Source organism: Ascaphus truei, chromosome 15 (assembly GCF_040206685.1).
Source record: "Ascaphus truei isolate aAscTru1 chromosome 15, aAscTru1.hap1, whole genome shotgun sequence".
Taxonomy (NCBI): Eukaryota; Metazoa; Chordata; class Amphibia; order Anura; family Ascaphidae; genus Ascaphus; species Ascaphus truei.
In genome coordinates, this window is record NC_134497.1 from 6,779,272 (window position 1) to 6,803,284 (window position 24,013).

The 24,013-nt window shown below is 47.4% G+C and overlaps 1 protein-coding gene across 5 annotated transcripts in view; it reads left to right on the forward strand.

The window, feature by feature from the left end:
* The window catches only part of CDH4 (cadherin 4), a 499,844-nt gene that overhangs the window by 420,736 nt on the left and 55,095 nt on the right, over nt 1-24,013 (forward strand). For all 5 annotated transcript variants that reach the window (XM_075571397.1, XM_075571398.1, XM_075571395.1 and 2 more), the window contains 3 exons: nt 9,864-10,019; nt 18,773-18,917; nt 23,633-23,805. In XM_075571397.1, the coding sequence (XP_075427512.1) occupies nt 9,864-10,019; nt 18,773-18,917; nt 23,633-23,805 (474 nt within the window). The remainder of the gene's footprint in view (nt 1-9,863; nt 10,020-18,772; nt 18,918-23,632; nt 23,806-24,013) is intronic.

Here is a 24,013-nt window from a genome sequence, read left to right on the forward strand (position 1 = left end):
TGTTACTCAGAGTACATAGGCCCCATAGTGTTACTCAGAGTACATAGGCCCCATAGTGTTACTCAGAGTACATAGGCCCCATAGTGTTACTCAGAGCACATAGGCCCCATAGTGTTACTCAGAGTACATAGGCCCCATAGTGTTACTCAGAGTACATAGGCCCCATAGTGTTACTCAGAGAACATAGGCCCCATAGTGTTACTCAGAGTACATAGGCCCCATAGTGTTACTCAGAGTACATAGGCCCCATAGTGTTACTCAGAGAATATAGGCCCCATAGTGTTACTCAGAGTACATAGGCCCCATAGTGTTACTCAGAGTACATAGGCCCCATAGTGTTACTCAGAGTACATATGCCCCATAGTGTTACTCAGAGTACATAGGCCCCATAGTGTTACTCAGAGTACATAGGCCCCATAGTGTTACTCAGAGAACATAGGCCCCATAGTGTTACTCAGAGAACATAGGCCCCATAGTGTTACTCAGAGAACATAGGCCCCATAGTGTTACTCAGAGAACATAGGCTGCAGTGCTGGCAGATAACAAAGGATTGTGATGTGTACTTTTTGCTTTCATCCCAAATCAGTGTTTTTAGCATTCCTGCTACTGACATCTCCTCACAGCCGGGGGGAAATGAGATCGGTGTGCCCCTTGCCATGAATCGAGACAAGACCTGAACATTAAATATTCCAATGTCTTCCACTGGAGCTAAAATTACCTCGTTTTGATTACAAATTCTTGCATGAACCTTCCCTTATTATTAAAATTATAAAAGCCTCAACTAACGTCAGTTTACTAGGGCAGCAACCACTGCTAAACTCTGTGCGCGCGTTCACAACGAGACTCAACGGGAGGTATTTTAATTAGATTGTTCCAGCTTTCTTGCTAAAGATGGTAGTGCAGATATGACCAAATACATACTGTATATTGTTTTCCCCCAAAAGCATGTCCTATTTATATAATCCAATCTCCGAGGCACCCCATCAGGATGTCAACAGGATAAGTTTGCCAGCAGTCCTATAAAACTGTTCAGAAACAATGAAATACCCAATTACTACTAAATATTACATTTGCATTCATGATTACAGTGTATCACAATTACAGTATTCATGAATGTGGTTCTAAATTCCAATGTTTCTATTATTTTAGGCCGTGTCTTTGATTAATAATACACGAGGATCACTTCATGTTTTCTCATGGGGAATCCTTCAGGTAGCCTTTGGTGGCATTGAAGTCATGTTGAGAAACACAGACATATGTCATAGTAGCCTTGTCAGCTCATGATAAGACATCTCTATGATGGTTTCATCCGTCACACTGGTGGATGAGACTCGCATGCTCTTTGCAGCCAGGGAGCCCCTTGGATGTGATCACCAAACAGTGGATTCCTGCTATTTCTTGCGTGTGTCTCGTGAGAGAGTTTGTGCATATCTGTCCTCTCAGATCTCGCCCACTTCTGAGTGACAGAGAACAGTCCAGATAACCAGACATTCAAATACCACGAAGCACATAAAGATGACACCCATAGAGGGTGGCCACAGTTATTCATCGCTTATTCATGTTGAATGTGATGTCTGTGTTGTCTCTTTGCTTTTATAAAAAGACCTCCCACATTGCTGTGTTCTATGTATGGAAGGTTCCTCAGAGAAGAGCTTCCGTAGGTAATGGTTTCCGGTGCACTGTGTAATAATACAATTTTGATGTGGGTCAGACATAAAAACATAAAAACCAGTGCTAATCACGAATTGTACGCAATCTGGTGCATGAAGGTTGTACAATGTCCCCTAATACCCAGTCAATAAATAAAAATATTACGTGTGACCTCCGGCACTCAATAGAAAACGTATGTCAAGAAAAATTGGATTTAATCAGATCAATAACAAAATACACGTAAACACTGCAACACTCGTGTGTAATTTAAGACCACATCCCATCTACTTCTCATAGTTAAGTACAACTGAATTGCCAAAGGGGAAAAACACCTATGCCAAATTCATAAATGGAACAATAAAAGAAATGGAGCAAACTGATGATCTATCTGCCTGAATGACAGGGGCTCTATCTGTCCTGATCCCACGCACTCTGCACAACAAACAGGAACATGGAAATAACCCATATACCAAAACAAGAAGAACATTGCCCGAACATCAGCGTCATTATATCAGTGAGCAAAGTTTCAGGGGGCTACGTTTTGAGCTCTAAGGCCCTTCCTCAAGCCCATTCCCATATCTGTAAAAAAAAATCTCATGCGGTACTTCCCTTTAATACCTTCTCCGCGCCACATTCTATGCCTCCTCCGCACCACATTCTATGCCTCCTCCGCACCACATTCTATGCCTCCTCCGCACCACATTCTATGCCTCCTCCGCACCACATTCTATGCCTCCTCCGCGCCACATTCTATGCCTCCTCCATGTTCTATGCCTCCTCCGAGTTCTATGCCTTCTCCGCGCCACATTCTATGCCTCCTCCGAGTTCTATGCCTCCTCCGCACCACATTCTATGCCTCCTCCGCGTTCTATGCCTCCTCCGCACCACATTCTATGCCTCCTCCGCGTTCTATGCCTCCTCCGCACCACATTCTATGCCTTCTCCGCGCCACATTCTATACCTCCTCCGCACCACATTCTATGCCTCCTCCGCGTTCTATGCCTCCTCCGCACCACATTCTATGCCTCCTCCGCGTTCTATGCCTCCTCCGCACCACATTCTATGCCTCCTCCGAGTTCTATGCCTCCTCCGCACCACGTTCTATGCCTCCTCCGCACCACATTCTATGCCTCCTCCGCACCACATTCTATGCCTCCTCCGCGTTCTATGCCTCCTCCGCACCACATTCTATGCCTCCTCCGCGTTCTATGCCTCCTCCGCACCACATTCTATGCCTCCTCCGCGTTCTATGCCTCCTCCGCACCACGTTCTATGCCTCCTCCGCACCACATTCTATGCCTCCTCCGCACCACATTCTATGCCTCCTCCGCGCCACATTCTATGCCTTCTCCGCGCCACGTTCTATGCCTCCTCCATGTTCTATGCCTCCTCCGCACCACATTCTATGCCTCCTCCGCACCACGTTCTATGCCTCCTCCGCGTTCTATGCCTCCTCCACACCAAATTCTATGCCTCCTCCACACCACATTCTATGCCTCCTCCGCACCACATTCTATGCCTCCTCCGCACCACATTCTACTCCTCCTCCGCGTTCTATGCCTCCTCCGCACCACATTCTATGCCTCCTCCGCACCACATTCTATGCCTCCTCTGCACCACATTCTACTCCTCCTCCGCGTTCTATGCCTCCTCCGCACCACATTCTACTCCTCCGCTTTCAATGCCTCCTCCGCACACATTCTATGCTTACTCCACATTTTATGCCTCCTCCACATTCTACTCCTCCGCGTTCTATGCCTCCTCCGCACCACATTCTATGCTTTCTCCACATTCTATGCCTCCTCCGCGTTCTATGCCTCCTCCGCACCACATTCTATGCTTTCTCCACATTTTATGCCTCCTCCACATTCTACTCCTCCTCCGCGTTCTATGCCTCCTCCGCGTTCTATGCCTCCTCCGCACCACATTCTAGCCTATTCTGCGTTCTATGCCTCCTCCGCACCACATTCTATGCCTCCTCCACATTCTATGCCTCCTCCACATTCTATGCCTCCTCCATGTTCTATGCCTCCTCCGCGTTCTATGTCTCCTCTGCGATCTATGCCTCCTCCATGTTCTATGCCTCCTCTCCATTCTATGCCTCCTCTGCTATCTATGCCTCCTCCATGTTCTATGCCTCCTCTCCATTCTATGCCTCCTCCATGTTCTATGCCTCCTCTCCTTTCTATGCCTCCTCTGCATATAATGCCTCCTCTGTGTTCTATGCCTCCTACACGTTCTATGCCTCCTCTCTGTTCTATGTCTCCTCCGCGTTCTATGCCTCCTCCGCGTTCTATGCCGCCTCCGCGTTCTATACTTCTTCTGTGTTCTATACCTCCTCTGTGTTCTATGCCTCCTCCGTGTTCTGTGCCTCCTCCGTGCTCTATGCCTCCTCCGTGTTCTATACCTCCTCCGTGTTCTGTGCCTCCTCCGTGTTCTATGTCTCCTCCACTTTCTATGCTTCCTCTGCGTTCTATGCCTCCTCAAACCAAACCCCTCCCATGTCTCAGCTCACGGTGACCCAGATACACCAACGCTTGGCATCCTTTTCTGGAACAGGCCCATATTTAAAAGAAATTATAAAAAATAATGTAATAATACTGAGAAGAGTCTGATTTCTGTAATAAACGTTCATATGTCTAGATCAGGAGTGGCCATGTTCAGTCCTCAAGGGCCATCAGCAGATCAGGTATTAGGATATCCCTGATTCAGCACAGGGGGGGCTCAATCAGTCCATGTTTCAGGAGAGGTGGCTCAATCAGTCCCTGCTTTAGCACAGGTGGCTCAATCAGAGGCTCAGTCTTTGACTGAGACACCTGTGCTGAAGCAGGGACTGATTGGACCACCTGTGCTGAAGCTGGGATATCCTTAAGACCTGACTTGTTGGGTGTGGTCTTGAGGATAGGGGTTGAGCAGGTCTGCAATAGAAGATAAAGATTGGCTCAATGGATTACCAATAAAATGGATGTATTAGGAACATGACTGATCCAGGCTGACGTACACAAAGGATCCTATTATCCGGGTATAAACCAACATATTGTCAGGGTTTCATTGTGGAGGTGGCAGCAGAAATGTGGTTGTAAAGTTTATTTGACCAATTAAAGGTCTATGTAAATACCAGTTAGGAAAACCCGTAGGCTGTAGGGCACCATCTAGCTGCCATTAGTAATAACAGGACGTTTGGAAGAATATATTGAAAATACCCAGCAGAATTTCATTCAACTCTGCCCCAAATTATTGGGTTCAGCCGTTCCAAACACAAGACTTTGAACCACTTAAATGCTAAAGAGGAAGTCTGTGTCGTTCCTTTTATTTAGGGATTCATCATATTAAAGTCATTAACACCAATTAAAAGATCTCTAAATAAGTCCCTGCTGTTTTCAGGCTGTGGCCTTGAAGACGCAGGTCCTGGATTCGTGTTTGAAACGATCATACAAAGTGCCTATCATAATTCCACGTCACAGAGACACCTTTAAACGCGCGCTGCTTTAACCCCTTAATACTTGTGCGTTGTGTTGTGGAATACAATGTATCACATGTTCTATACACTCAGTATTACTCCATATTTTTTTTTTTGTTAGCAAGGAAATGTTGATATTTAGGCCTTTAATGTGATGTTACCTAAAACACAAATGGCCGTTATCGGACGCTCTAGGACATTTGGTCATGGCAGTATCGCCGCTACTCGCCCCATCGCTGGGACCTGACGCCGCCGGCCGTTTCGCCACTAAGGTAAGTGCTTAAGCTTAACCCCTACCCTAAGCCCATACTCTAAACCCCCTATCCTAAAACCACCTACCCCAAGCCCTTATCCTAAAAACCCCTACCCTAAAACCACCTACCCTAAGCCCTTACCCTGAAACCCCCTACCCTAAGCCCTTACCCTGAAACCCCCTACCCTAAGCCCTTACCCTGAAACCTCCTACCCTAAGCCCTTACCCTGAAACCCCCTACCCTAAGTCCTTACCCTGAAACCTCATACCCTAATAAGCCCTTACCCGGAAACCCCCTACCCTAAGCCCTTACCCTGAAACCCCCTACCCTAAGCCCTTACCCTGAAACCTCCTACCCTAAGCCCTTACCCTGAAAACCCTACCCTTGCCCTAAACACTAAAACTTACCTTCTCCTAGAAGCGGGCAGTGGTGGGGGTTCCACTGGCGGGGGTTCCAGTGGCGGATGGGCTGTGCAGAGAGTCCATCTGTTGCCAAACGCGGGCGGTCATTTGGTGACGGCGTTAACGGTCATGATCAGATGTCCCATTCCGTTAACTGATAACTGCGGTTAACGATTATCCTCAGAGCTAAATGCAGTGTCAGATTTCCCGTTAGGCTCGTTAGGCCCGGGCACAAGGTGGTAAAATTTTGGGTCGGCAAAAATGTCCGCCCCCATTTGCATTTGCCGCGCTCTCAGGCTTATCAGACCTAATGGGAAGGGACTTATTTACCTGCGCCGGCCGCCTCCGTTCTGCTGACCTGCTTCTCCTTCAAAATCAAGCATCAAATGACGCCACTGACGTAGCAACCGATGTCACACGGCGTCTCCTGCCATGGCAGACATGAGGTCATGGCGTTGGTGATGTCCGTGACGTCACTTGACCCTGGACTCTGAAGGAGAAGCAGGGCGGCAGACACTGATAAGGGCCTAAAGGCGGCGGATCTGTAAATGCGCCGCTGGCTAAATGTACGCAGAAACAAGGGCCTTGCGTCATCTCTTTATCAGATACTTAAGTCAGTGTTAAACTACAATAAAGTGACATTATCTTCCAGGTTAGTATTCCTTAGCACTACTCCGATTCAGACCCTGACATCGGTCTTTAACTTAAGTTGGGAGAGATTGGAAGAGAGGAAAATAACGCTATGTTAGATAAATCATAGCTGACCGTGGTGTGACACCCATCCTAACCCTGTAAAAGCCCCATTTCGGGGTCTGGATGTGAGCGACGCTTAGGTCTGACCTAACTAACGTCGCAGTAAGTCTCTGCGTTAAGCCTAAAAGGCAATGCGATGGTAGGATAACTCATTTGCATACGGTCTGCATGTCATTACCACTATATATCACGAGAGGAAACATGGAGTAACATTATGGTATAGTCCTCTGAAGAGACATCGTTAGTCTTAAAATAGCCGTTCCAAGCTGCCATTTTTTTTTAAATTATTTTATTTTTTCCCCTCTTTAATTATACACAGAATGATAAGTAATTAGCTAAGTTGCCGATTGATCCGTTCTCCTGTGATCGATCGGTGAAGATTCGGTTCGGGGGTTCACTAAATGGCTGTCAGTGCAGCAGGAGAGGACCAAAGATGCAAAGTTCTGTGGGGAAGATCATGTGACCAGGCAGTCACTAGATACAATTGGTGCACTGCTAGAGAGAGGGCGGGGCTCAAAAAGGGGTGTGCCAGAGTCTGTTTCAGAAGAGGATGTGACTTTGTAAATGGTTGCTATAGAAACAAAAAATGTTTGTTACATTATAATACATTTAAAATGTCATTCAGAGTTCATTTAAAAAATGCTACAAGTATTTTCTCATAGTACAGACCAGATTTATAAAAAAAAACACAAGTAGGATATTGCTTGGTCTGCAGCTTTAACGTGATGTTAAGTTAGGGTAACGCCACGTTAAGTGACGTAACATAGCTCAGTGAATCTGGGCCTTAGGATTGGTAAGGCCACTCTCTGGTCTTAAATGTGAGACATAAGGGAGTGTGTTCTCGGACAGGCACAACTGGACTCTTAAGTGTCCTCAGAATATATTTAAAACTCAATTGAGCCAGTGGTGGAAATTTGGTAAATTGCAGGAAATTGTGTTTGTGTTTGTAAAATTCCCACAACTTACAGTACCTGCCATGTTTCACAATATGCGAGTTCCGTATAAAATAAATGGCGGTGTACGGAGATATCAGATCTCACATGCTGTATGTCCCTCCTTCATCTGTTAGATCCAAAAAGCTCTTTACACGAAAGCCATCTTTGAAGAACTCTCACTCTCACTAAAAGCTATCACAGTATTTGTGCCAATTTGAAGTTCCTCCTTCTATAGATGGCGGTAAAAAAAGGGTGTGACGTGGTTATTACCATTGGGTACTGGCGGACCGTAAAATCAGGGCAAACGTACGCTGAATTCTTCTTCCGCGAGATAAAATAGGGGGGTGGATTATTATAAACCATTTGCTTCTAGAGGGGCCTGCAGTCTATTGTGAAGCAATAACACCCTCCAATCTTCCTAATACACAACAAAATCTAATTATTCTTTACATGTGTAATATTTCCCTGGTAATAACATGTTTTATGAGGATGTTGTAAACCAAATGTTTCATTTTGTGGAACCTTCTCTTCCACAAATGTTCGCTACTTCCCTTTGATCCTCTTAATTGGGGAATAATTGTGATGGCAGCATTAGGAAAACAGAAAAATAAATAGCGTTGAAGGCATAACGTGGATGGTAAAACCAATATTCTCATTGGGACAAAAGGATTTATTTTCCAAAAGACACCAATAAGGAACATTTTCACTTTAAGGGGGATTCAATATTTCCAAGGAATCTAGTTTTATTTGTAAGTTATTTTCCTTTCATTTTACCCGTGAAGTCCGACTGTCCCTTTAAGTGAGACTTAGGTAATGGATAGGGGATCAGCGTCCGATCAACAAGCAGACAATGAGTCCAAGGTCACCAGTCAATCAGATAAGCTTGAGAAGCGATGATAAGTATCTCGTCCTTGTATCGTCTTTATCTAGCTGCAATGGGACATTCTTTATGTGCATTGGACCAATGACCAGCCTTTATTTGTATCACTTAATGGAGGTGTGTCCGCTGAACGAGTGACAAATGTCCTTATTACACTGTGCACTAGTTGTGGACCTTTTATATAGTTTTAATGAGAAACCTTCATTAATCTGTGTTTCCTTGAAACGATAACACTATCTTAGCTGTTATTTAATGCTGTCACGCGTGTATTCTTTACATCATGAGTCCAATTATTTCCCCCTGGCGTTAATGGCGTCCCCTTGTCGAGTCTATCCGTGCGAAGACAGATGAGTCCCTCTGCGCGGTGACCTTCAGGTCTCAGAGCTAGAGGTCCAGTTGGAATCAATGAGCAAGCTTTGAAATGATAGCTGGAATCAGTAGTTAAAGAGAACAAGGCTATTACAGGAAGGTAGGGCAGGATTCACAATGATGAACTGTGTAGGTGAATCCGAAAGGCAACAGAGAATTTCCAATGGATGTGCTCATTATCTTGTTATAAATGGTGGCAGTATTGGTTAAAATCAAGGACAGGGTTATCCAGCCCTGATGGTCTGACCGTGAAATAGACATGGCTGTTTCCTGGAAGGCGTCCATGGCTGACCTCCCAGTGACACGCAATCCCTCTCTCATTATTTCCTGAAAGGCGGTGGGTTGAGCCCCCACTCTCGGCCACTGTTACTTTGGCGCGATCTTGGACAACTCACTTTAATTTCTGCCTTGTGTTTACCTGTTCCCGATCCCGAGGAAAGTCTGTAGTTCAATGCAAATCATTGGAGGAGAGCACGTAAACGGTAATATAATACTTTACCAATCTGGTGGCCCTCTACGCATCATTAGATAGGTAACGTATTATATATTACCATTTAGTTGATGAGAGACACACTTTTTTTTGTGTCGCTAGCCTGTGCCAACCTTAGAAAATGAAACGTAGTAATTCCATGGGGTGTGTACCAAGGACAAACTTATGCAATCCTGCACCCAAAACAAGGGTGATAGAACAAGGTGATGTATCAAGGCAAATTTGGAGCAAAAGTGACACAAACTGCGTCATTTTCATCTTGCATCAGAAAACAGAATTACAGGCAGTCCTCGTGATCCAACCCGTTCTGGAAGTAGCGTTGGATAGTGAAACCGTTGTAAACTGAGTCCCATGTTAATCAGTGGCGGTGAGTGTTGGATAACGCATTCCAACGTCGGATAACGCATTCCGGAGTCGTAAAACGGCCCGTAGGTTTGCATTGTAAAGCGTTGGATATGCCATGCGTTGTAAAGTGTGCTAACGAGGACTACCTGTACAGTAAGATAGAGAATTGAACTTAAGAACTGATATGTTGCAGTGGTTTGTGGGTCAGTATCAGACGGGCAGTATCTGACAGCTGTGATATAGATTACCCTTGGATACAATCTGACAAATAACACAACATGCTCTTCCGTACTTGGAGAATAATGTATCTTCCGTGTTTCCTTTAGATCCGTTCTGACAAGGACCGCGAGAGTCTGATCCGGTACAGCATCACCGGCGTGGGCGCTGACCAGCCGCCCATGGAGATTTTCAGCATAGATCCCATCACTGGTCGCATGTACGTGATGAGACCGCTGGACCGAGAGGAGAGGTCTTCATACCATGTGAGCAAAAACAAATACTTCTTCTGAATGTGAAACCACCGGGAAGGATTCTCCATACACGGGGTCACAGTACAATCACAAGGCAGCTCTGGGCTGTGACCTGGGGGAGGACATTCTGTAGGAGAGGAACTTTGCAAGGGGGCTGTATATTCATCTGTAAATAACACCCATCACGGGCCATTTTTGCCAAGTGATCTTAAGCCAGGAAGCACAGTATATATATACATAATTAAAACAAAGTATATATATATATATATATATATATATATATATATATATATACACACACGCACTATCTTTAACAGGACCACAATATGCCTCTTCTCTCCCAAACGGGAAATGTTTGTCTAATCACATCCATATTCCCTACCACTCCTTATACTTGGAGATACAGAATGGGTGTTCATGCACAGATTAACTATATACTAGGTATATACTGTGTGTGTGTGTGTGTGTGTGTGTGTGTGTGTGTGTGTGTGTGTGTGTGTGTGTGTGTGTGTGTGTGTGTGTGTGTGTGTGTGTGTGTGTGTGTGTGTGTATATATATATATATATATATATATATAATATTTTATATATATATATATATATAATATTATATTATATAAACAAAAGAAAGTCCAGGGCACTCAGTGTGAAAACCATATGCAGAGAAAATCAAAAATATACTTAATTTAAACAGATAAACAGACAGGGTGCTCGCAGAGGGGCCAGGGTGCTCGCAGAGGGGCCAGGGTGCTCGCAGAGGGGCCAGGGTGCTCGCAGAGGGGCCTGGTCCACCATCCAGCTCCAAAATAGATGCAATAAAACCTCTACTATTTCTTCAGTGAGTGCTGCAGTCCTGTTTTTGTTTTGCTGCAGTCCTGTTTTTGTTTTTATATATATATATATATATATAATCAAAAAATAAATAGATGATACCGTTCTGTGGCTAACGAAATGCTTTTATTTGTGCGAGCTTTCGAGATACACTGATCTCTTCTGCCGGCGATGTTACAATGAATGAAGCAAAAGGTATACTTACAAACAGTGTCTCCCGGTGTGGATGAGATTTATGGCTAGAGGTGTCAAAAGGTTCCTGAAAGCAAGTGAAGAAAGAGTGTGTATGTGTATCAGTGTGAATAAAAATGAATGGGGAGCCCACAGTATATACAGTGCTTTACACAAGGTGTGTGTGGAGTGAGAGGGGATATAAATGGTGTGGGTGGGTGTGGAAATGTGAGAGTATGTAGCACAACTAAAAGTGTGTGTGGATACTTAGTGGTCCCTATTGGTGTATAGGGATGGAAAAACAAGTATTAGTATGTGTGAGAGACAGCTGTGTGTGCATACATATAGCACAGTGTGTACAGACATGGCCTTTAGCGCTCATGGGACGAGAGTTCACTAGTGTCAGTAATGACTCATAAAATTTCGATCTCTGTTTAGGCCACTGCTAAGTGTCCCGAACAGTTGCATAAATTTGTATTCATGCTTAGCAGTGGCCTAAACAGAGATCGAAATTTACTCGCCACCTAGTACCAAACGTGTGCTGCTTGGGCCAATATTTACTCGCCCGGGGGTTAAATCCACTCGCCCGGGGCGAGCAAATGAATAGGTTTGTCGAACACTGTATATATATATATATATATATATATATATATATATATATATATATATATAACGCTATATGCCCCTATTGTGACGTCTGAATAAGGACACGCAGAGAGCGTTGTACTGTGGTGCACATTCAATGCTTCTCAGTGGTTATTTACAATAAAACATGTACAAAGGTATGACTTCAATGCTCCACGAGTAACAGTACTCCAGTTCTCTGCAGCGCAGGGAACGTTGCAAGTATAACTGTGTGGAGATTAGGTACGTAAGCAGGTCCTGTTTCAACGCAGCCACTGCCAACGGGGCAGGTATATCAATGCATTGCTGGACCCTCTGGTATTGAAGGGGTTAAAAAGGCCAGGCTCATACTAAAGATTACACACACACACAAATAAATCCACAGGGTTTTTTATGCTCCAGATTTATGAAATAAAACAAATAAAATGCGATGTTTTATGTGATTATTTTTTTTTTTAAACTGATGCTGTTGTTTATTCCAAGAAAACGTCTCTGTAAATTAACCACAAAGAGCGTAACTGCCGTGAAAGATGCAGTGCGTTACGCAGGAGCGTTCCCTGTGTGAGAGAGTGATGGTGATGCTGAGCGGCGTGCACATATGGCCAGGCGTTCACACGCTCGCTGGGTGATTTGTGAGGAATATTCATAGCATCATTGAAGCAATAGAAACCCATTACATAGACGGGGATTTGCGGTGGTAAGCACACCCTCAGGGCGAGATAAATACTGCTCCTCTTAGTAACAGCACAGCTCTCGCAGAAATCACCTCATTCGCAAACAATACTTCTTCATATGGAATCCGGAGACGGCAAAGCTGCACTTCGTGTTTGGGAAGAAGCATCGCCCCTTCGCGGAAATCCAGCCGGCTCCGGCCTCAATGGCCACAGAGTAATAACAATAACAGTAAATATTCCTCATGTCGGCCCCCTATTCCACAACACTTTAATTGCCCGTTATTACTACTCAATTGGAATCCATCTTCCTTTTGCTGTCCACGGACGGCACGCCTGGAATTGAAGCTGTGAAGTATTTCAGCAGTATTTGTTCTCTTTGAGGTAACACCATCACGCATATATGTATATATGCACTATATACTGTATATATATATGCACTATAGATATATATATATATATATATATACTATAATTCTAAGTTGAATTCCGCTTTATATGTCAGAAGCATCATAATCTCACAAACGGCACCACGAAACTTTCACTGCACGTTCTGCGGCAGATTTGTAGGTCAACGCAACTATTTTGAGCTTCACATGTCACTCACTCCCCAAGTTATGGACATTTTAAGTTTCACTCGGCTGGACAGCAGTAAAAGCAGGGGGCGTGGCTACCAAGGGAGGGGCGTGTCCTCTCTAGGAACGGAGCTCTGTTTCATGTGCAGTTAGGCTGAGTCCCCAGTCTTCACTGTGACGCGGGCGCGCGACCGCGATCTGCGGTCTGGGGGGAGAGGGAAGGTTTACAGCGGGAGGGGGCGTGGCTATGGGTTTGCGGGGGCGTGGCCATGACGTCCCGCGGCTGGTTCGCCCTTATTGGCTGAACCGCTGTCGCAGATGTCAAGTTCAAATTCCCCTGCCTCCCAGAAAACCTGTCGCGCACCGCTGGGGAAAGGTGCGCGACAAGGTAGGGACTTGGACCGCAGCCTTATTCTCAGCCGAGGCTCTGCAGTCCCATGGCCGCCCGCACTCACTGCTACCCCTCCCCCCGAGGCTCCGCAGTCCCATGGCCGCCCGCACTCACTGCTCCCCCCCCCCCGAGGCTCCGCAGTCCCATGGCCGCCCGCACTCACTGCTCCCCCCCCCCTCCTCTCCCCCCTCCGCTCTCCTCCTCGGAGCCGCTCTTGCAGCCCTGCACTTTGGGGGAGGAGGCTGCTGTTTCTCCTTAGGCTGGGGCCATAGAGGGGGTAGCAGGGCTGGACCGCGCTGAGGCTCGCCTGCTGAAATCTGCGCGATTTCATGCCCACGCAGGCGAGCCAGCGGCCGCGATCGGAGGCGGGGGGAGACTGAGGGAGGCGGGGCAGTGACGTCGCTGGGCCAATTGCCCGCGACGCACTGACGTCAACGTCACGGCGCCGTGACGTTGACGCTGCTCCGCACTGATTGGATGTTTTCAGCTGACAGCGCGCTGAAAAACAGCTTGGCTGTCGGCTGAAAAGCCTCAGCACGCCTGCGGACGCTCGCGTGAGCCCCCTCTCAAGGCATCCTCATTGAGGATGCAGGGGCTCAGCGCGGAGCGTCCGCATGCCTCAGCGCAGCCTGGCCTTACATGTGAGCTAAGGGAGGGAGGGAGGGACAGAGGTGCTTTTGCTGCAAAGTGTGTGTGTGTGTGTGTGTGTGTGTGTGTGTGTGTGTGTGTGTGTGTGTGTGTGTGTGTGTGTGTGTGTGTGTGTGTGTGTGTCTGTCTGTGTCTGTCTGTGTGTGTCCCTGTGTGTGTGTACCTGTGTGTGTGTGTGTCCCTGTGTGTCCCTGTGTGTGTGTCCCTGTGTGTACCTGTGTGTGTGTCCCTGTGTGTGTGTGTCCCTGTGTGTGTCCCTGTGTGTACCTGTGTGTGTCTCTGTGTCTCTGTGTGTACCTGTGTATGTGTGTGTCCCTCTCGCTGTATGCGCTGCTGTTAGTCCGCTCTGGCCTGCCCTTTGATCCTGGATTCCTCCTGCACCGTATGCACCAAACTCTGCCGCGCTCCACGTCCCGTCTGCACTTCCGGGTGTGACGCGATTGTTCATCGGAGTGAACTACGGTGGCTCATCTTGGAAAACCCAACGCGTTTCGCAAAATCTATTGCTTCGTCAGGGCCTTTACTCGCTGATCCTTTACTCGCCGAGCCTTCACTCCTTTACTTGCCGAGCCTTCACTCCTTTACTCATCGCTGAGTCATCACTCCTTTCCTCACCCAGCCTTTCCTCACCCAGCATTTACTCACTGAGCCTTTACTCACCAAGCCTTTACTCACCAAGCCTTTACTCACCGAGCCTTTACTAGCTGAGCCTTTATTCGCTGAGCCTTTACTAGCTGAGCCTTTACTCACCGAGCCTTCACTCCTTTACTTGCCGAGCCTTCACTCCTTTACTTGCCGAGCCTTCACTCCTTTACTTGCCGAGCCTTCACTCCTTTACTTGCCGAGCCTTCACTCCTTTACTTGCCGAGCCTTCACTCCTTTACTCATCGAGCCTTCACTCGCTGAGTCATCACTCCTTTCCTCACCCAGCCTTTACTCACCGAGCCTTTACTCACCGAGCCTTTACTCCCTGAGCCTTTACTCACCGAGCCTTTACTCACGAGCCTTTACTCGCTGAGCCTTTATTCGCTGAGCCTTTACTCGCTGACCTTTACTCGCTGAGCCTTTACTCGCTGAGCCTTTACTCGCTGAGCCTTTACTCCCCGAGCCTTTACTCGCTGAGCCTTTACTCGCTGAGCCTTTACTCCCCGAGCCTTTACTCCCCGAGCCTTTACTCCCCGAGCCTTTACTCGCTTAGCCTTTACTCCCTGAGCCTTTAATCCCTGAGCCTTTACTCCCTGAGCCTTTACTCCCCGAGCCTTTACTCCCCGAGCCTTTACTCCCCGAGCCTTTACTCGCTGAGCCTTTACTCCCCGAGCCTTTACTCCCCGAGCCTTTACTCGCTGAGCCTTTACTCCCTGAGCCTTTACTCCCCGAGCCTTTACTCACTGAGCCTTTACTCTCTGAGCTGATCCTTCAGCCCCCCCCCCCATGAATGATGCTTTTTTAACCCCTTTGCTGCCAGAGAGGGCAGCAATGCATTGCAAAGCACCCGTTTTGTGCTACACTGTATCTTAAGTGCAGAAAGGGCGAGGGGCCCTTATTAATAACACTGGAATCATTGATTGCGCCGAGTAACCCAGTATATTTAGTCAGCGTCCGGACGCCGTTACACTGTCGGCAGGCAGTCACCGGCCTGTGTGTGGAAGAGGGGGCCCTTTAAACGGACACACAAAGACTTGTCTTCCGCCGCTGGTGGATTGCCCATAGTAGGAACCTCCGCCTATCTCGGCCTTGCGCTAACGACTTCCCCTTACTCCTTGATTTTCTCATATCCATCTTCCCGTTGCAAGGACGGCTCGCTGAAACATCTGTCTGCCCGCCAGAGGTGAGAAATGCCCGGCTTCCAAGAGGCTGTCAATCACTCTCAGTCAGCGGAACATATGCTGCTGAAGCTCCCTTTGCTCTGTTCCTCCGCAGAGAATAAACGCGCGCAGAAACACGGAAATAAAAGAATCGTTTGGCGTTTACATAGCGCTGTCAGTGATCGCAGCGCTATAAATAGAGTTTTTCAGGCACGTTCCCTGCCTCCGTGGAGCGTATAACCTCATTTAAGGCCGCGTCCATACTCGGCGCACGGCGCCAGCAAAAAGCCATACCTCCACGAGGCAGGCCATAGAGCGCACAAGGAAGCGCAACGGCGCGCGCGTTTCCTGCCGGCACAAAGTTTGATGTTGCCGGGCGATGGCCGGGTCACGTGCGCGGGTTCAGCCAATGAGGGCGAACCGCTCACGTGACGTCACAGACCACACCTCCGCCACGCCTCCCCGTCGCTGTGGATCGCAGGCCACAGATTGCTCGGCCAACAGGCGTGCATGACGCCACGCGCGCTCTTGCACGCCCGCGTCCACTATATCCGAGGCGTAAGAGATAAAGGATGAAGTAAATAGTCCATAAGGTATCTTCCGGAGCCGTTATTAATTAAACTGCAATAGTGCCGATCGAGGCTCTATAGCATGCAAACCCCCATTGACTTCAATGTTTCTCTGCCGCAGTGCCCCGAACGGCACTATTGCAATTTATGGATAAACCGCCATAGTCACTTGCAAAGCGTTGGTGGCCCCTCGCGTAGCTAAGCGGTTATAATATATATATATATATATATACAGTATATTGTAATTTAGTGTACAAGACAGCGAGCATCTTTGTTGCTAAAAAGCCTCCTTGCATTGCAGTGTTATGAATCCGGCAGAGAAGGAGTTAACGTGATCTGCGCGTTTCGCCTCTGTGCCCCGCAACGCGTTAACGTGGAAAGCTTCGGGGACCCCGTGGTAAATTCCAGGACGCTGGGAGAGGTCTGCTTTAATGTGAAAGTGTCACGTCGGCCTATTCTTAGCCGCGTGAAGATATTTTAGGTCAGGAAGTGGCAGACACCGTCATTCTTTGTTAACCGTTATTTTCCGTGCCGCTGTGCGCCGAACCCACACCTCTTTCCCATCTTGGGCAATCCTACAGGGGCCCCCCTGTCACGCTTCCTATTTCTGGGCTGCCAATAACACCTGCAAATCGTAACAGCTGTCAGGCGGACTGACTTGTTGCGTTAACTCGTTCACCGCCAGTGCAGCACTTTGCACGGCCCTCGGGTGCTGAACAGTTAATACTTTTAGGAACATTTTTGGGGATTTGAATCAAAGTTTTCCGGAAGCAAAGTTGGTGCAATATATCAGGGGTTCTCAACTCCAGTCCTCGAACCCCCCCCCCCCCCCAACAGGTCAGGTTTTCAAAATATCCCAACTTCTACACAGGTGGCTCAATCTGCGCCTCCGATTGAGCCACCTGTGCTGAAGCAGGGACTGATTGAGCCACCTGTGCTGAAGCAGGGACTGATTGAGCCATTTGTGCTGAAGCAGGGACTCTGAGCCACCTGTGCTGAAGCAGGGACTCTGAGCCACCTGTGCTGAAGCAGGGACTGATTGAGCCACCTATGCTGAAGCAGGGACTGATTGAGCCACCTCTGCTGAAGCAGGGACTGATTGAGCCACCTGTGCTGAAGCAGGGACTCTGAGCCACCTGTGCTGAAGCAGGGACTGATTGAGCCACCTATGCTGAAGCAGGGACTGATTGAGCCACCTCTGCTGAAGCAGGGACTGATTGAGCCACCTGTGCTGAAGCAGGGACTGATTGAGCCACCTGTGCTGAAGCAGTGATATCCTGAAAACCTGACCTGTTGGGGGTGGTGTGGGCTTGAGGACTGGAGTTGAGCCCCCCCTGCAATATACCACAGCTGTCTGTGCAAATCAGCATTTGTTTTGTTTGAGAAGTCGAAGGCGCTGCACCAATATTGCACCAACTGTTGGCATCTACTCAATATCAACAAACGAAAGCGGGAATGGGCGCTCACCGAGACGTCCTTCCTCGTTTCATCACGGACGCTGCTTACTGGGGCTCTGGTTCTGCACCCCCGCTGCAGGGAGAACCCACAGAGTTACCGTACACTGGATCTCAGGCGGAGAGAAAAAGGGGGAAACCTCACTGTGTCCTTAGGATCCATTAAAGGGGCTCTGCTTAATTCTGTTTAATTCTGTTTAATTCTGTTTAATTCTGTTTAATTCTGTTTAATTTAAGTGCTGCGTGGTGTTTACAAAAAGCAGTTTCATCCTCACAAAAAGACGCATTAGACACAAAATGGCATCTTCTCAACATACCGCGCCTAGCTCGCCGTTACTCCCGTTCATGTGAGCGAGGGCCGAGGCGTGCCGCAGCTTGTCACCATATTGTGGTCCTGGGCCAAAGGGTCCTCCCGGTGTCGGGGAAGATTTGAGTCCCATACATGTGAATGAAGCTGAAATCTTCTCCCGCATTGAAGCCGCTCCGCAGCTGGTTGTGTATAATAGCTCCCGCTGGGGGTGTTCCCCCCTGTGTCAGCGAGGGGGCCGGCACTGTGCAAAGTCAGCCGGGCGGATGTGGCAGGAGGGATATCAGTCGTGCAGCGTCCTTCTGTCTGTAGTAGGGTGCGCTGTGTGGGGCTTATGTTGCTGGGGTTCTGTGTCAAATTGTCACGACTGCATAATTGGGATAACATCGATACAAAAGAAGCAGAATGTTCAAAGGGGAAATACACATTGTTTCTGGTAATGTTTCTTCTTTGATAAACCTGGGGCTGTTTTTTTATACCCGTTTTTAGCCAGGTAGAAATGACCCTGTACCAAATGTTTCAGGTAACCCGGCACAGTCGCGATTTGCACAGGGGCAGATATAGGCACGGAATAACTGTAGACAGCATAAAAATGGTCTTTTCTTTTGAAGAAAGTATCGCAGATGTAGAGTAGCCTCCTGCTCTGTCTCCAGCGCATGTTAGCGTGTTCCCTTTGGACCTTCCATGCGGACTGCATTGTGCTTCTCTGTTTGTTTCCAGCTCAGGGCTCACGCGGTGGATATGAACGGCAATAAGGTGGAGAATCCCATCGACCTCTCCATCTACGTCATTGACATGAACGACAACAGACCAGAGTTTGCAAGCCTGGTCTTCAACGGATCAGTGGATGAGGGGTCAAAACCAGGTACTGCTTCACCCTCCGCGGCTTGTCGTCCGGCCTCTGTCTTTGTACATGCGTGAGATAAAGAAGCCGTTCAGCTTCAGGAGTCAGTTCTATTCACTGAGGGCACCTATGGCAGGAACTGCCGGTTCTAGACTGCTTGCCTTGAGAATTCTGCACTTAAACCCATCCCACACCGCGAGATTTCAGCGGCCAGACTAATTGCCCATCGGATTAACACAGCGGGGGTCCGGTCCCAGCATTTGAATGGGACTCACGCTGTGTGAATCCTACCGGGCTGCCAGTCCCCCCGCTGTGTTAATCTGATGGGCCATTACAGCCTGCTCCGGACCATCTCACGAGTTACTGCGAGATGGTCACAGATTTTCCTCGGCAAGCAGTCTACAACCGGCAGTTACACCTGTACATTGTAACAATATCAAATTGGATATTGTTAAAAACTTTAGCATGGGATTTGGGGACTAATTCATGAAGGTGGCTATTTTCTGTAAAAAAATATCTGCTGCTGTTTTTTCCCTTTTTGTTTTGTAGTTGGGAAACATTAAGAACTAACCTAACAGAATCCCACTGATTGTATGTACAGACCGCAGAATCCCTTCCAAATACCATATTGAGATGCTGGTTGTTGATGAGTCAGGATATCTGTAGCTATTCACTCCGTAGCAAGGTCACCTTGGGACCATCGTCCCCCGCCCCTAATGTATCTCCCGTAAGGAATGATTATCAACGTAATGCAAATCAATGGATTTTACACCCTTTGGCCATAAAAGGCTTGATATGAAAATGCATAACTGTACCACTGAGTAAAGTCAGCTAAGTCCCCCTGTATAGGGGCTGTCAAGGATGTCTTGGTCTGTACACTTCCCGCTGAAATCAGCTCTACTAATTAGCCATGCTTGACACAAGTGAGCATGACTCTGCTACCCTCCTTGTAGAATGCTGGTCTCGTAACTGCATTTGGTTCCAGTAGTAAATACAAGATCTTTCCTCTTTTTTTTGTTGTAAGCATTGGTACCTTTCTTTAAATCAGCCGTGCATGTCAAAGGCCTGGGGAATATACTGTTTGTGGTCGTCAGTGCTCCCTCATGCTGTATCCATGTGTGAAGAACAGTTGTGATTGACCAAAAAAAAGGTTTCCCTATCTGCAGAAAATCTCTGATCTGTCAGACTGATGGGCGCAGCACATGCAGCCTGTATACACAAGCGTGTATAGAGACCATTCAGAAAGCAGTAAGGACTGGACAGTTATTCTAGGAATTATGCCATAGAAAGCAATATTTAAAAAATAAATAATACAATCTGGGGCTGTTTGTTGCAGCTGGTCCGTTAAAAAAAAAAAAAAAAAAAAAGTACCCTTGGTTTACAATATCTACAAAAGCCCTGTGCTTTCCCGCCCTGTAAGTACAAGCTTTGTTCTTGTTGCAGAAGGAGGCATCGTTGCTTTGATGAAACATATCGTGGCTTGAAAGTGCCTCTTTAGACCCTGTGTTTTCCTTGCAATGAGTAATGTTCGGGGTCTTCTCTCTGGGAATATTGCTGGGTTTTAGAAGGCAGCTCCGAGTCTATATCAGAATTCCCCTGGCTGTCTACCCAGCCTCAATCAGCATCGTTCTTTCACACGCGCACACAAGTCCGTGTGAGCGCACACAAGTCCGTGTGAGCACAGAGCCGGGGTCTGGCTGAGAGTAGAATGCTGCATTTTCACGGGGAAACCTCCCTCAAACTGCTCGGCTGTCAGACTGCGAGCTAATGAATTGATTCATTGATGAATCATTTATCCGGCTCTGTTAGTCAGGAGAACCTCTGGTACTCTGCTATAAATTCAAATGTAACAATTACATGAAAATGACCCACTTGGAGGCAAAAGACCCTTTCTCTGACTATTTCCTCCTTTTAATATCACTCCATGGGGGTGTGAAGCCTAAACTCCAGTCCTCAAGGGCCACCAACAGGTCAGGTTTTAATGCTATCCCTGGTTCAGCACAGGTGGCACAGTCTTCGACTGAGCCACTGATTGAGCCACCTGTGCTGAAGCAGGGATAGCCTGAAAACCTGACCTGTTGGTGGTCCTTGAGGACTGGAGTTGCCCTCCACCCTGAGCTAAGGGGTGAATTCAAACACATAGGGGCATATGTGTATCAAGGGGAAATGGGTGCAATTCTGGGAGCAAAACCCTTGCTCCGATATGTATCCAAAGAAAAAATCCCATTAAAACCAATGGGATTTTTTTCTTTGATACATATGGTGTACTTGTTTCCCCCAGAATATCTCCGCTTTTGCCTTGATACATGCCCCATACGTTTGTGGTCACACCGGCACCTGAACGCCGGTGCATTGAGCAGTATATTCCGGGGAGGCTCCGTCTGTGAGTTCCCCTGTCTCAGCCTACAGAGTCACCTTGGGAACATCACTCTGTGATGTGATTGTGTACCATTAATAACCAGAGTTTCTTCTCCCATTTGGGGGCCGCCCATTTGCCCCGTTGCTGGGCCACCTTGCTGGAAGGACTGACCCTGAGTCCCTGTGATCACCCAGGCTCCCTGGAGGACTACCTCCACCTGCTGTTCCAGCCTCTCTCTAAGATTCCTCCCTTCTCCCACAGCCTTTCCTATTGGCTGCTTCTCTGCCTATCCTGGGTCACATCCTCCTGCCCCAGAGTGTGCCTGATGCAGCACAGCATGCTGGGAGTTGTATTAGGCCTATTGCAGCCAAGGTGCAATGTACGTGTGGCGGCTGTATGCACTTACATGGGAGTTACACATGTATGTATGGCTTTATTTATATAGTGCCCACAGTGGTGTACTCGGCGCTTTACAAAGAGAATATAGTACAGGGAATTATAATACAATAAGCACAACAAAGTCAGACAACAGGAAAGGAAATCCCTGTCCCGAGAGCTTACAATCTAAGTGGTATGCTGGGAGAGTTACAGAGACAGCAGGTGAGGGAATAAGTGCAGTAGAGGGCAGTGCTTGGCAGGAGTGACTGTGGGACAGTAGCCAAGAGTCCAGGCTATTGGGATGCTTCATTTAATGGCTGGACTTTCAGGTTTGTCTTGAAGGTGGGGAGAGAAGGTTCTTGGCGTGTGCTGAGTGTGAGGGAGTCCCACAGGTAAGGGGCACTGAGGGGGAAAGGTTTAATGTGAGAGAGAGAGCAGTAGAGGTGAAAGGGGTGGAAAGGAGACAGTTAGGCCAAGGCCCCGCTGCATGGCCGCCTTGCTTGCCGTCGGCGCATGCAAGTCCATATATGTATACAGTGTATATGCTATATACTGTACCTCTAACCATGTTCGCTTTACACTGACCAGTAATATATGTGGCCCAGACATAATTCTCACTTTTTCCCCGATCCTGCTCATGCCATGATCATGAGAGACGCAACAAGAATGTGGTGGGATAGTAACCTTCAATTAGAATAAGTGTCCCCTATAGAATAAACTTCCCATATTGAATAAAAGTCGCCTATAGAATAAGCTGCCCCTCTCATGTCTCCCTTCCCCAGAATTATCTGGCTTGCAGTCTGCTGTGCGCTGTAGCAGTTGCTTCTGCATTTCTGCACCACTTGACTCTTCTCCCCCCCCCCCCCCCCCCAGGAGATAAATACCAGTGACTGAGCACAGATGGGGCCAGCTACTTGAAAGTCATCTGCATATGCAGAATTTAAATCTTTAGCCTCGGTGATTTGAACAGAAAGCCAATTATGAGGCTGGATTCGTTTTGAAATGAAGCTGTAATTTGAGGCTTGTGAAATTAATCCTTTAAGGCGCACAGCGGCGACGCGCACAGATTCCGACGAGGAGACGGCAGCCTGAGCCCTTTAATTTCCCTCCTCCGCTGGTTAATACAATTAATCAAGAGGTGTTGAACCCTCGCGCCCAGAGAGAAGGATTTACACTTGATCTGAGATTACAAGCGTGGACTTTCAGGAGCTTTAAAGAAGTCACGTGTTCCAGTCCACGTGACGATGAGCTGCAGGTGCGGGACTTGCACACGGAAATAGCACGCAGATAAAGCACGATTAGCCCATGTAGTCTGCGTGCGTTCTTACTTTCTCTCAGGTGCAATCTCAGGTGGTTTGTGGCAATTAAATTGCAGTATAGTGGTCTAAAAACATTGTAACAGGGATATACAAGACTAATACATCCCGCTCTTCTCTATAATAAAAGCAGTTTGCATTGTGTGATCCATTATATATTTCATAGTGCTTTTTCAGCTAATAAACATGTGTATGTGTGTATATATATATATATATATATATATATATATATTTATATAGCAACTGTAAATATTCCTGTATATTCATTTGCATGTCTTAGACAGGTCTGCAACCCATGCAAATGAATATACAGGAATATTTACAGTTGCTATATGCTATACTGTGGAGGGTTTTTGTCACTTTTTTTACCCACCATAACCTTAATAAATATATTTATATATATAGATATATATACACATTTACATTTGTGCATACATAATGAGCCTCTAACCTAAAGGGCTTACCATCTGTTTTGGTGTCGGAGCCACAGGGAGATAAAGTGACTTGCCCAAGGTCGCCGCCAGCTCCACCGATTTCAAAGGCAGTGACATTAGCACTAAGCTATTCCCTTCGGCTCCATATATGTATACAGTGTATATGCTATATACTGTATCTCTAACCATGTTCGCTTTACACTGACCAGTTATGTATGTGGCCCAGACATAATCCTCATTTGTTCCCAGGTACGTACGTGATGACCGTGACTGCGCACGACGCAGACGATATCACCACGTCCAATGGGATCGTTATGTACCGGATCATGACCCAGAGCCCCCAGAGCCCCTCGCAGGACATGTTCGTGATTCACAGCGAGACGGGAGCCATTAATACCGTGGCCGCCGGACTGGACAGAGAGGTGAGGAGTGGCGACACCGCAGGGTCTGTGTATGTGTGGGAGCAGAGCTGTGTGTGTCTGTGTGTGGGGGAGCAGAGCTGTGTGTGTGTGTGTGCCTGTGTATGTGTCAGTATCTGTGTATGTGTGGGAGCAGAGCTGTGTGTGCGTCTGTGTGATGGGGAGCAGAGCTGTGTGTGTCTGTGTGTGTGTGCCTGTGTGTGTGTCAGTA